The 14,432-nt window shown below is 41.8% G+C and overlaps 1 protein-coding gene across 1 annotated transcript in view; it reads right to left on the bottom strand.

Annotated features, from left to right (window-relative positions):
* The window catches only part of Adgrv1 (adhesion G protein-coupled receptor V1), a 550,578-nt gene that overhangs the window by 366,169 nt on the left and 169,977 nt on the right, over positions 1 to 14,432 (bottom strand). The window contains exons 60-65 of the mRNA XM_057789515.1: positions 11,200 to 11,364; positions 6,590 to 6,707; positions 2,954 to 3,074; positions 932 to 1,070; positions 520 to 705; positions 15 to 247 (exon numbers count right to left, since the gene is read on the bottom strand). Coding sequence (XP_057645498.1) covers positions 15 to 247; positions 520 to 705; positions 932 to 1,070; positions 2,954 to 3,074; positions 6,590 to 6,707; positions 11,200 to 11,364 — 962 coding nt within the window. The remainder of the gene's footprint in view (positions 1 to 14; positions 248 to 519; positions 706 to 931; positions 1,071 to 2,953; positions 3,075 to 6,589; positions 6,708 to 11,199; positions 11,365 to 14,432) is intronic.

Here is a 14,432-nt window from a genome sequence, read left to right as displayed (position 1 = left end):
TTCCTTTCCTTTACCTTCCCTGGAGGTCCACTTTTGTAAGGGCGAGAGCAAACTCCTCCGGGCCTTCAGGAAGGTCATCGTCAAGGATTTCAACATGCAGACTTTTGGCCCTCTCCCTGGCTTCAAAGAGGAGCTCCCCTGATACAGGAACAAAGTCCCAGCCTGCCTTGGCCGTCTGGCTATCAGACTCATACCAGACTCGCACGCGTCCGAAAGAGCCACCCGAGCGGACAACTGTGACATTAACCTAGAAGAAAATTGCTTACCTGTTTAATTTGAATGTTTAATCCACCGAACAAATCATCTCTAATTAAAGATTCTTTTTACTGGGATTATGCTGGAATTAAACTTAACTCTATACAATTATAGAAATTACATGTTATAATGAAGATACCAGAAAGAAATTAATCCATTGGGGGAAAGCTTTAGAAAAGAAACGAAAAAGACAAGCATTTTGATGTCTGCTCAGCACACTAAAAACAAAAGAAGCAGTAAGAGCTGAAGCTGCCCGCGCCATACCCTCTGCGCTGCTTCTGAGACGCGAAGCTGCTCCTGTGAAAATGAGAACCGGCCATAAGGGTCATCACTGGCCACCATGGTGACGCTGGCGGTGACGCTGGCTTCATTCAGTGCCCCACCCTCACTGACTCCAGTCAGCTGAAACTCATAGGAACACTTCTCCTCAGGGGTGTCATCATTCAGAGCCTGGAGAAGTTACAAAACCCAAAAAAGGCATAATGTAAGGAAGTGTCTTATGCATAGAAACAGCCACGGACTCTGTAACCTCCCTCCGATTCTACACACATACACACACACACAAACACACACACACTCATGCACACACACAAACACACACACACATACGCACGCGCGCACACACACACACACACACACACACACGCGGGCTAACAGAAGGCAGTCACACTGGTACCTGAATGACTACAGTAGCCTCAGACTGTTCGTCCTGCATTGTCAGCTGTCCTGACGTTTCAGCAAACTCCCCCACGGAAGGAGGAACTAGCCTCCAGTACACTGTGATCTCCCCTGAGACCCCTGGGCCACGAACAAGGCTACAATACATGGATATACATTTAGTATATTTTTAACTCATGGTATTCCCCAAACGTTTTCTGTGCCTTTCAACCAATTTTACCTTATCTCAAGAATATTATGCTTTTAAATAACCTTGCCGATCAATTGTAAACCAGGCAAAAGTCTTAGAATTCCAAGGGAGAAATGTTATAATCCCTAAACTAGCATATGTCTATATCGACAAAAATGAACACTAAACCTGAAGGTTTAAAGGAACAAAAATCAGCAATTATGAATTTTATTTAACATCCACATCGACTATGAGAAGAAGCCTAACAGGTCCTCTGAAGAGCAGAAACGCCTGAGCAGCCGCATGGAAAGGAGGAAGTCCAGACCAGGTATGGACTTCAGACAGCGGCATAAGAAAATCTCCAGCCCAGCCCAGCTACTGCACTGGTGACTGCTGCTTCATTCCTCGGAAGGAAATATGGGAGCCGAGCCTGCCCCAGTCACACTGACTCAGTTGTGAGGTGGGCTTAGAAGCAGGCGCTCTTAAGCCTTTTGCTGGAAGTGACTGTTAGTTTATTAGCTGGAAATGCAACCGAATCTTATATGTAGACCTGTTGGCTAATCATCTTTTTCAATGTGGAAAATTTTAGTAACTCCCCTCATTTTTGTGTGACCATAAAATTGTTGTGAAATTAGTGAACTATTTTTTAATATTTTTTTTTTCATTTATTTTACACGCCAACCACAATTTCCCTTCCCCCCCCCCCCCCCCCGCCCCATACACACTCCTCCTTAGCCTCCTTTCGGAAAGGGCAGGCCTCCCATGGGTTGACCAGGAGTCTTAATGAATTAGCAGGTTAATGATGCTATGTGCTGAATTTCTAGATTTTCCATCCACAAAACTTTCCCACTTACAATCGGTAACTTTTTAATGTTTAATATCTGTATATAACCTATGTTAGATCTTGGTATTGTCAAACTAATTCATACCCTTAGAACTGGCTGGCAGGAGGAGACTGCACTTACGTGCTCTTCCTGACTAAGAAAGAAGAGTTTTAAAACTTGTAGCTATGCTATGCTATATTGAAAACTTAAGTTTACATTTTTTTTTTTTTGCTTAAGTTGGGTTTTGCTGCTAAATTCATCAAATGTTTTTCTTTGTAACAATTACTTAAATTAACTTATCTTCTTTTCACCCCAAGACATGAAGCAAACCTTTTGATCAATAAATCTATATGCTTACTCCTGAAATAAATGCAGTTTTGCTTTGATTTACCATTCTTTCCTACATTTGGGAATTTTTGGATGCAGGATCTCACTATGCAGCCCTATGTGCCCTGGACTTGGCTACGTAGACCAGGCTGGCCTCAGATCACAGACATCTGCCGAGTGTGGGGATAAAAGCTGCATACTGTGTAGGTTTACAGAGGGAGGGACTCATTGTGGATGCGGTGCCCAATGGGGCTGCTGATTTTATCCCCGTGGATGCTCTTGGCTGTGGGCTGTGCAGTTCATCCCTAAAAGAACAAGACTACTTGTGTTCTAGCTACAAGACAGCTTGGGCAGAGATTTTAATTTTGGCCGGAGGGTTGTTCTATTCTCCACACAATGCTTACCAGTACGTAATGTGGTAATTGAGTATTATGTGTGCTTGAGAATGGTGATCAAGGCAGTGTTCTTAATCTTCCTAATGCTGTGACCTTTAATACAGTTCTTCATGTGTGGTGAACTCCCAATAATAAAATAATTTTGTTGCTACTTCATAACTGTAATTTTGCTACTGTTTGAATTGTAACGTAAACATCTGATATGTGGGCTATCCTATATGCAACCCCAAAGGGGTCTCAGCCCACAGGCTGAGAACCCCCGCTCTAAGCTAATTAAACAAAGAAAAAATTCCTAAAATCCTCACCTGATGAAGGCAGTGCCATTATATGTTGCTGAGGGTTCCCCAATAATGACATGTCTAGATGATGAAGCAATCCCAACTTCTGATGCACCATTATCTCCTCGAATGATTATCGATGCACTGCCTAAGTTTCAGATAATATAGTCCATTTTGATGCAAACATGTAAATGCACACACACACACACACACCAATTAAACTAAGATGGCAATACCAGCAGGTAGGCACTGATAGCCACCTTTTACTAGGAGGGTTGAAAGGCACACTGAGGCACTGGAGCATTTGAAGACTTTCCCATGATCACACTTGCAGAAACAGCCAGGAGGCGCTTGGCAAAAGCCCCACTCTCACTGGACAAGCAAGCTCTCCTCTACCGCATGCCTGAACTACTCCCACAGCGTTCACCCTACTGCTTTTGGCTGTGTGGCTTTGTCAGTGGGATTCTTGAGGGCCCTTTCTTAACTTTTAATTTCCTGACTACTAGTCAAGAAGCTGATCACTTACAATTATTGAAATGTCAGTTAAATCATCTAATAATTCGAGAATACATATAAAACAACTTAGCCATACTTTGATGGAGATTATTTCCAGGAGCACACACGGGAATTTCATAGGAAACAAAACCAAAAACATGGACAGATTGCTGCGCATTTGCATTCCTTGCAATGCTTAATGAAACTAAGGGTGGTTCGTCATCTACAAGTATGCTGCAATGAGACAGACATGCATGGGCTTTGTTATGCTGATCCCGGGTGTACCCCGCTGCAATGAGACAGACATGCATGGGCTTTGTTATGCTGATCCCGGGTGTACCCCGCTGCAATGAGACAGACATGCATGGGCTTTGTTATGCTGATCCCGGGTGTACCCCGCTGCAATGAGACAGACATACATGGGCTTTGTTATGCTGATCCCGGGTGTACCCCGCTGCAATGAGACAGACATGCATGGGCTTTGTTATGCTGATCCCGGGTGTACCCCGCTGCAATGAGACAGACATGCATAGACTTTGTTATGCTGATCCCGGGTGTACCCCGCTGCAATGAGACAGACATGCATGGACTTTGTTATGCTGATCCCGGGTGTACCCCACTGCAATGAGACAGACACATATAGACTTTGTTATGCTAATCCCGGGTGTACCCCGCTGCAATGAGACAGACACATATAGACTTTGTTATGCTGATCCCGGGTGTACCCCGCTGCAATGAAACAGACATGCATAGACTTTGTTATGCTGATCCCGGGTGTACCCCGCTGCAATGAGACAGACACATATAGACTTTGTTATGCTGATCCCGGGTGTACCCTGATACAATGAGACAGACATGCATAGACTTTGTTATGCTGATCCCGGGTGTACCCCGCTGCAATGAGACAGACATGCATGGACTTTGTTATGCTGATCCCGGGTGTACCCCACTGCAATGAGACAGACACATATAGACTTTGTTATGCTGATCCCGGGTGTACCCCGCTGCAATGAGACAGACACATATAGACTTTGTTATGCTGATCCCGGGTGTACCCCGCTGCAATGAAACAGACATGCATAGACTTTGTTATGCTGATCCCGGGTGTACCCCGCTGCAATGAGACAGACACATATAGACTTTGTTATGCTGATCCCGGGTGTACCCTGATACAATGAGACAGACATACATAGACTTTGTTATGCTGATCCCGGGTATACCTTGCTTCAATGAGACAGATACATATAGACTCTGTTATGCTGATCCCGGGTGTACCCCGCTGCAATGAGACAGACATGCATAGACTTTGTTATGCTGATCCCGGGTGTACCCCGCTGCAATGAGACAGACACATATAGACTTTGTTATGCTGATCTCGGGTGTACCCTGATACAATGAGACAGACATGCATAGACTTTGTTATGCTGATCCCGGGTGTACCCCGCTGCAATGAGACAGACACATATAGACTTTGTTATGCTGATCCCGGGTGTACCCTGATACAATGAGACAGACATACATAGACTTTGTTATGCTGATCCCGGGTATACCTTGCTTCAATGAGACAGATACATATAGACTTTGTTATGCTGATCCCGGGTGTACCCCGCTGCAATAAGACAGACATGCATAGACTTTGTTATGCTGATCCCGGGTGTACCCGGCCCCATAGATATATTCCTACTTTGTGCAGAGTCATCCTGCACAACATCAGCCCTGTCACTCTCATGAGATGTCACTGACCTAGTTTAAAACTTATGCAGGATGTGGTGTCTCGATAGGACTATTTCACAGGTTGGCCAATACCATGGACATAAATGTAGGAAGAGTAACCAGCCACCTTAGTGTTATATACACTTCTGAGAACGACCCTGGACACGGCACCCACTGGCAGTCTCAGAGACTTGTTTAGCATGAGTCTCAATGTTATAAAAGGACCATAGAACAATCATTTCTATTTTAGAACTTCTCATCCTTTCTGTTGTTATGTTACTCATAGCAAAAGGAAATAATTAAAGACCTGTCTTTCCTATAAAGATCTAAGAACCAGGATACCTGTTTATGAAAATTTAAAATAGTCAAGTAATTAATTTTAGATAAAAATGTAGATATAAGCTATAATAATCACACTTCATGTGGTTTTTAAATTATGCCCTATATGATTACTATAAATACATAAAAACTATAGGCAATCAAGCATCACTAACGGCATTTCAAGGTAACAATTCTAAATTCATCTAATATAAAGATCATAACAAAATGGGATGATATTGAGCATATGAAGTCCAATTGTATAACACAACAATTATTCATGTAATTAAGGATTCTTGGGACTGAAGAGATGATATAGAAGTTACGAGTGTCTATTGCTCTCGCAAACAACCAAATTTTAGTCCCAGAGTCCACAACAAGCAGTTCACAAACACTGTAAACTCCAGCTCAAAGGGATCAAATGGCCTCTTCTGGCCTCCCTGGGCACCCTTGCACATGCATGCATGTACACACGCACACACACACATATGTACACAATGGCACACTCGTGTGTACACAGTGGCACACACACACAAACTAAATTAAATAAATATTTAAAATAATAATTCTTGGGGCTGGGCAGATGGCTCAGCATTTAAGAGCGCATGTAGCGTTCTAACTGACGACCTGAGTTCAGCTCACAACTCCTATGTAAGTCAGCGCATAACTCAAGGTAACAGAAACCCCAGTGAGATTCAGTTCTTCTGGCTTGCATACACACCTCACTCCCGTGCACATACCCACATGAACACACACACGATTTTTAATTTAAAAATTAATTATTCTTTATTTTAATGTAATAAAAAGTTTTTTTCTACAATGTACAGTGACATTTAATAGCTCACTACTGTTTAATCATTTAGCGCTCATATTTCATTATATAAACAATACTATAATGAACAGCTTTACCTTAAAACAAACATAAAATCCAGAAGTATATGATGTTTGATCTATGACTGTATAAATTGTAAGTATTCTATTATAATTTTGATTTTAAAAACTTTGCCTATAAGACAGATAAATGTATACTTACATTAAAGTACACTTTTAAAAATTACAAAACCCAGCACTGCCTATCTTTGTAACTACTGATTTTTGGATACATTTAATTTAGAAAATTATGTGAATTTTTCCTACCTTTGATTGGAGATATTTCTATCTCATCAGTTGCTGTCAGCTCAATGGTGAAGTGCCTGTCCTCCTTCAGTGTGCTGTCTTGAAGGGTACGCAACGCAATGACCTTTTGGTACTCATTCTATAGCATTTAAATTAGAGGAAACAGTTTCAAAAAACAGTAACGAAATCAAATTTTGAATGTTCTCATTAGAAAAATAAGATTTATGCACATAAACTGTGTAAGAGGCCATTTTGTCACCTATAATTCGGAATTCTATGCAGGAAGAACTGCAATGTAAAAATTATCTCTAACTACAAATTTTATTTTAGTTTCTTGAGGAGAAAAGTGAGAAAAAAATTAACACAACTCTTAAGTTCATTGAAAAATTTCCAGCATTGAAAATCCAAACTTGTAGAGCTAACTGTTCCCATCCCAACAAGACTGAGGCCATGGGGTTGAGGCACACAAGACACCGTGCTCTGCACTCAAAGGAGAGACCATTCCATGCTGCACTTGGGATGCCTGCTGCCCACAGCCCTGGCTTCCCCAGTGGTCGGTTGGTGGTGCCTTCCTGGTTGGCAGTCCTGCATGAAAGCCGCAGCAGGGGCTAAAGGAAACCCTGGAGTCTCTCTCGAAGCCCAGGGCTTTGCTACAGGTTTTCACTTATCTGTTTCCACGTACCTCTTGCTTGTCTCTTACTGAACATATTTCCTGATAGGAATTTTTATCTTTAATGCTGTCACAAATATACTACCTTTATGTGTCAATGATATCCCTACTGGAGAGCACATAGCTTTTCTTTTTATTATATTCTGCTTGTCTCTCTTTAGCTCTCACTTGAGGCTCACCTTCCAGAGCCGCCCCCGCCTGCCGCTCCGTTAGATGCACTCTCCACCTTTAAGTTACCCTTCGGTACCTCACGCTGCTGGAGCCATCTGTGTTTCCCTCTGTGGAGCCCATTTATCCTTTGATTCTTAGGGAGGCTCCACTGTTTGCATGGGCGCATTCATGTTCATCTGACTGCTAGCTTACGCACTACTTTAATAAATACCACCACAGGTATTCTTGCACACCCTTATGTGCATTCAGATGTTTCTCTGAGGTGCCCCAGACACTGTCCATCCTTAGACAGTAAGTTTGTCTGTTCTCCAAAATTCATTTGCAACCTCAAATCGACTTTGGGGTACTTTTTGGTTGTTACTAGATACATGAATATCATTTGAAACCTGGAGTTGCTCTAACATATTTTTGTGTTAAATAAGAACCACAGCTCACACCTGAGTGCAGTAATTGTATCACACACATGGCTTTTGCTCTTCATGTTGTGTAACCGCCTTCCTGATGCTCAAAACAAAAGATCACAGCGCTACAATGGGACTCACTTTAAACAGAGAAACTACAAATCCACAGACGAGGAAAATGACTTTAAACATATTCTATGAAAAGGACATTTGTTTTCATCATAAGGTGGAAATGACTCCGTTCTGTCCTCCCTCAGCAAGAGTGCACAGGATAGAAAACTGAATTTTCCATCACTCTGCCTGTGTCAGCAAATGACTGTGAAAGCATCAGGCATGCTGGCCAAGGAATACGAATCCGCAAATGCAGAAGTATTAACAACACTTTCATGAATCATAAGAATCTACGATATTCTGTGTACTCACACTGCCTTCTAGGGAACATGGAAGGCAACTTTTCATGTCACAGCCTCTCCAGTTCTCAATAGAATTAACAGCCGGTAAGAGGAGAGAAAGGCGGACACTGCAAACCAATAGTTTGTGATGCTGGTTAAAACTGATAAAAATGGCTCTCGCACAAAGAGCCAATGGGGACAATGAGGTCAGAAAACCTCTACTAGGGATTCAAAATTTACTTAAGTACAAAGTTTCTTTAAAAAAAAAACAAAACAAATCTCCTCATCTAACCCCTCAAAAAATTCTCCTTAATTCAATCAAGAGTTTTCAAAGATATTTGATATTTGATTTTATATCTTTTCATGGCAAAGATTCTCATGATTTTTTTATTATTTATATTCTACACAAAAGCTCTATGGAGCAGCAACTTGGGGATGACCACTGTAGGTGATTTCGAAGAGACAGAAATATAAACTATTACTGGCTTTGCAACTTCAGAGTTATTAAATCTTAGACACACAATGGAGGGAAAGTGGGTCTCGGTACATTGAGAGGAAACGGCTATTTTCATTAACTCTTTGTAAACATCATCTATTTTATTAAGTACTTCAAAGTCTCAGGATATCAGCCTGCTCACAAAGACGATTTCCCATAGTCCTTAGGACTTGCCTGGTTAAACATTGTTGCTCTCATTTTGTACTTTGGGAACCAAATGTGATCAACATTAACAAATTTACTTAGCTCCACAGAGTGCTCAATAGTAGGAAGATTTCAGTTAGTCTCACTAGATGTAAAATTTGCCCATGGTTCCTTCCAATATTACAAGAGAAGCACAGCTAAAAGGAAATCTGTCATAGCACAAAAGTGGGCAGAAAAGAACTTCAGAGAATAAAGCACACAGCAAGTGGTGAGAATGGAAGGACAGATATCAATCTCTGAACTCCCAAAGCCATGACGGTACAAAGAGGTTGTAGGAGTGGGGAGGGTTAGCCGTAAACACTGAGCAAAACGATGCATTCACCCAAGATTTTGTTGTTGTTTTTGTTTTTGTTTTGTTCTGTTTCTCGAGATAGGGTTTGTCTGTGTAGCCTTGGCTGTCCTAGAACTCATGCTGTAAATCAGATCACCCTCAAATTCACAGAGATCTGCCTGCATCGGCCTCCCAAGTCCTGGGATTAAAGGTGTTTGCCACCACCACCCGGATTTACTCAAGTTTTAAATGCAATTTGGTTAGCATGAAAAGTACATGTTTAATTTAAATTGTAATATGCAGCAGCAACTTACAGAACAGATGCTGAGCATAAATTTCATGTGTGGAAGAAGAAGGTACATATGCTTGGAAAGAAACTATCAATAGTGGTCGTCACAAGAGGAGTGAAGGGATTTTGCTTCTTTTCCATCACTCTGAACTTCTGTGGTTCATACCAAGAGCACGTAGCCATTTGTTTGTTTTACTTAATAAAAACATAAACATGGAAGAGACTCTGAGCTGGACTGACAGTGGGCTGATTGGGGAAGATGTTCCTTCTTCGGGTGTGTAGACACCACAGGGGCACAAACGAGGATGAGACTAAGGTGAAGGAGTGAGAGGACACCACCGCACCCCAGTATTCAAGGCTTCCCACGAGAACACAGTGGGAGAGGACACCACCGCACCCCAGGATTCAAGGCTTCCCACGAGAACACAGTGGGAGAGGACACCACTGCACCCCAGGACTTCGAGGCTTCCCACGAGAACACAGTGGGAGAGGACACCACCGCACCCCAGTATTCAAGGCTTCCCACGAGAACACAGTGGGAGAGGACACCACTGCACCCCAGGATTCAAGGCTTCCCACGAGAACACAGTGGGAGAGGACACCACCGCACCCCAGGACTTCGAGGCTTCCCACGAGAACACAGTGGGAGAGGACACCACTGCACCCCAGGACTTCGAGGCTTCCCACGAGAACACAGTGGGAGAGGACACCACCGCACCCCAGGACTTAGAGGCTTCCCACGAGACACAGACAAGACATCATATTTTTCTAGAAGCTCTCACATAATTAAAAAAATACATTCTTTGTAAAATTGGATTCATCATAATAGCTCTATATACCACACATGGCTATAGATGAAAAACAGTCTTAAAGATGAGACCTCAAAACCAATTCTCCTCCACATGAAGCTGCACACTGTGAAGTGGAGGCAGAGAACTGATGGGAAAGGGGAGGAGCTGTCGAGAGCAGCATATCCAAAGGTCGATGCTGCAAGATAGAACCCAGGAGCTCTTCTCAGAGGCACAGGGGTGCGAGGGCAGCAGGAGTGCACAGAAGGCAAAGATGACTAATGAGAAGCAGAAGAACAGCCGCACAAAGAGCAGAGACAATCCTCCTGAGTGTGTCCTTCCTCACATCTCTGCGGTGGATGCCTGAGGCAGTATCTCAATCGTGTTATCAAAGTGTCAACAGCTTTCAAAATGTAAGTCTGTAAGTGAGATTCTCTTTCACATTATGTGACTATGGTGTGCATTTAACATGTTGGCTAGATGTCTGTAGATTTGACATTGTCTTAAAGACTTGCACTATCAATGTTTTGACTCATTGTGGAAGTTCTTCACACTTAGGATAGTAAAAAAGCAAATTCAAACTAAATAGAGAATCCGACTCAGTGATAAAATGTATGTTACGGCCGCAGAAAGGTTGGCATTAGGAATGACGCACTGATGTTTGGATGGTCTGCGTGACTCGCGCTGTTCAGGCAGTAGGGAAATGTGAAAGGTGCTTGGGACTGTGTTACAGAGACGGGGTCTGAATTCTGCAATCGGATCCCCTCTTTCTCCCCTCTCCCTCTTTCTCCCCTCTCCCTCTTTCCTTTTCTCCTCCCACTTCCTCTCTGTGCACATGAATTAAAAAAAAAAAAAACAGAAATAATAATGAACACTAGCATGTGAATTCCTAACAATACCAGTCTGTGAAAAAGAAAAAAAAGTTACAGGAACTGGAGCCTGACCGTACCTCATCAAAACGAAGTGTCCCGTTCCAAGGACTGAGAGCATCTTTGGCCTTCTCTTCTACAGCCCAGTGCAGAGAGACAGCTCCTTTGCCTCCTGGGGACCGGACGACTGTCAGTGTCACATATGAATCCGGGTCATCAGACAAAAGGGATTCATCAATCGTTACCTGAAAAACATAAAATCCAGTAAGGTGAACACATTAAAAAACGGAAGAGATAATCTTATTGTTTGTGATCAATGTAGTTTTGAATTCCAAATTCTATTCATGATGTACTAACACGTGGCAGGGAAAAGGCTTCTTTCAGACCCACTTGTCTACTTTCCTAGACATTAGGTGACTTGATATTTCAAATTTCTCTTGCAATTAGGTGCAGCAAAGTGACTGCACTGTCAATAGGATATTGGTAGAAGAGATTGTAGCTGCTAGTCCACTCAAACTGCCCCACAATCCTTCATGTCTGCTCTTTTCCCATTTGTAGGAAAACAGAGAAGATGCCCCAAGCCTTTAAAAAGCTAGTATGCAGAGATGGGAGGAATCCTATGCCTGGGGTGCCACTTGGAGCAAAGGGGCCCACAGCTATCAGAAAAAAAATGGCACACTACTGTGAAACTCTTGCATAAAGAGGCAAGCACTTATAATAAAGAAGCTGAGATTTGGGGACTGTTTTTTATAGCATATAGGTTTAGCAAGTAATGCAGTTATAGACTACCTTCTGAATGGTCAGTCTTTTACCATCTTTGGACACTGAAATTTTTATTATGCTGGTTGTCTCTATCAGAAGAGAAGGTATTTTAAAAGCAACTATGATTGGAGGGACGGAGAAAGAGTCCAAACTAATAAAATAGTTTTGAACATATAGTCTTTCCCCTCTTTCTCCCTCTCTCTCTCATTCTTTAGATTTTTTTTTTTTTGAGTGTTCACTGTGCACGAGTGTGTGCATTCCTGTGTGTGAAAGCAGGTGTACGTGTCCCACTATGTAGCACAGCAGTCAAGAGTACACCCTGGGCACTGGTCCTGGCCTTTCACCTTGCTCGAGACAGGCTCTCTCTGTTGCTCTGCCACTGCATACGCCAGGCTAGCTAACCAACAGACTTCCAGGACTTTTCTGCACACACCTCCACCTCTCCATATGTTGTGATTTGAATGAGAATGGCCCCCTATAGGCTCATATATTTGAATTTCTGGTCCCTAGTTAGTGGAACTGTTTGAGGAAGGATGAGGGGGTGTGGTCTTTTCAGAGATGTGTCACTGGAGGTTGGCTTTGAGGTTTCAAAAGCTCATGCCAGAACTGGTCTCTATTTCTCTACCTCCAGCTTGTGAATTAGATATAAGCTCTCAGAAGCACCATGTCTGTCTGCCTGTTACCACATTACCACTGTGACGGGCAGGGACTCATTCTTGGGAATTACAAGCAAGTCCCCAACTTTTCTAAGTTTTTGCTTTGTTTTTTGCTTTTCCTTTTTTTGTTTTTGTTTTGTTTTGTTTTGGTCACGGTGTCTCTTATCAGCTACAGAAAAATTACTAAGACACCATGAGAGTATTGGGATTATAAATGTCTCTACCACAGATTTCACTTTTATGTACGCTCTTGGCATTTGAATTCGGAGCCCGCATTGGCTCTTCTGAGCCACCTTCCCCCTTATTACAGAAAACTCACTATATGAATTTCCTAGCAGTAGCATTTCTTATTCTTAAGTCCTGATTAAAAGATCTGGTATGAGTGAATTATGCATGTTAACTTTAGGCAGCAAAGGTCAAGTGGAATCTATATGACTCAGTTATACAGGTTTGAAATGTAACACAATGCTTTCCATTTTGAACACAGAAACTTACCAAACAGAGTCTTGTTTTTGTGTTTGTTTGCTTGCTTTTTTTTGTTGTTGTTGTTCACTGGGCTCCATGTTATAATCAAGAAGAGAGATTTGGAAATAACTGGTATTTATTAAGGTTTTATTGTGCTACTTTTTGCACAGTTCATTTTATTTAAGCCCCAGAGAAATCATAGAAATTCCAAGATCAGACACGTACACATATTTGAATAAAAAGAGTCTCAAATCTAACTCAAGTGTTTTGCCTCCACACCAAGTACTGTTCATGCCACTCCATAGGCACCAGAAATATTTTATAACAATGAATAAAGGGATGAATTATAAACAACTTGCGTGAATATTTTCTGCTTAGCTTTGAATATGCACGGAGATATCCCGTGTCTATGTTCTTACACATTGCCCTTGTGAGCACTTTATGTTGACTGGTTTATATTAATAATCTTTTCTCAATGTTTTCAGTTTTCTTCCTAATCTGTTACCAATTAATACCACTCACTGTGCACAATATTATATGTTTCACGTTCATGCTGCAGAGTGAAATGCTTTGTGGTAAGAAAGACAGGATATGAGGAAAGCAGAGGCCAAGGACTGTGTGACAATCAGTACCAATTCTACCAAGAGTAAAAATATCAGCTGCACTTCTGGGTGCAAATCCTACATGTGCGTACGCTACACACAGCAACTCATTGTGCCTTGCAACTGTTTTGCGAAAATTACAATAAGACCTGGTTGTCTAATGTTACTTTTGGAGTAAGACAAATAGTAACTAGAGGCTCCTAGATAAATTCTCCAATCATGCTTAAGTGAGGTTTAGCATAATAATGTTAATAACAGCAGCTAAGATAAACTGAATGCCCAAGCTCAAAAAGTCTTTAATAACAGAAGAACTGAACAATAAACCATGAAATTATTCTGATCCATAAAATGAGGGGTGGCTTAAATACAGATTTCAGTATACAAGTTCAAGTGCGATGATGTCACAAGCCAACGTGTTTTGTAAGCTTTCACCAGTTAAAGATTTAAGCAGCTAGTCTTGTTCAAGTTTTAAAAATTAAATTACTAAGTGACCCCAAATACTCTACCAAAGAACTCCTATAGCTGATAAACACCTTTGGTAATGTGGCAGGATACAAGATCAACTCCAAAAAATCAGTTGCCTTCCTAAACACTAAGGATAAGGAAGCAGAGAGGGAAATCAGAGAAGCATCACCTTTCACGATAGCCACAAATAGCATAAAATATCTTGGGGTAACTCTGACCAAGGAAGTGAAAGATCTATTTGGCAAGAACTTTAAGTCTTTGAAGAAAGAAATTGAAGAGGACACCAGAAAATGGAAGGATCTCCCTTGCTCTTGGATTGGGAGGATCAACATAGTAAAAATGGCAATTCTACCAAAAGCAATC

This window comes from Chionomys nivalis, chromosome 15 (genome assembly GCF_950005125.1).
Source record: "Chionomys nivalis chromosome 15, mChiNiv1.1, whole genome shotgun sequence".
Taxonomy (NCBI): domain Eukaryota; kingdom Metazoa; phylum Chordata; class Mammalia; order Rodentia; family Cricetidae; genus Chionomys; species Chionomys nivalis.
The sequence above is the reverse complement of the archived record's forward strand: the minus strand, read 5'-3'. Positions and strand labels throughout refer to the sequence as shown.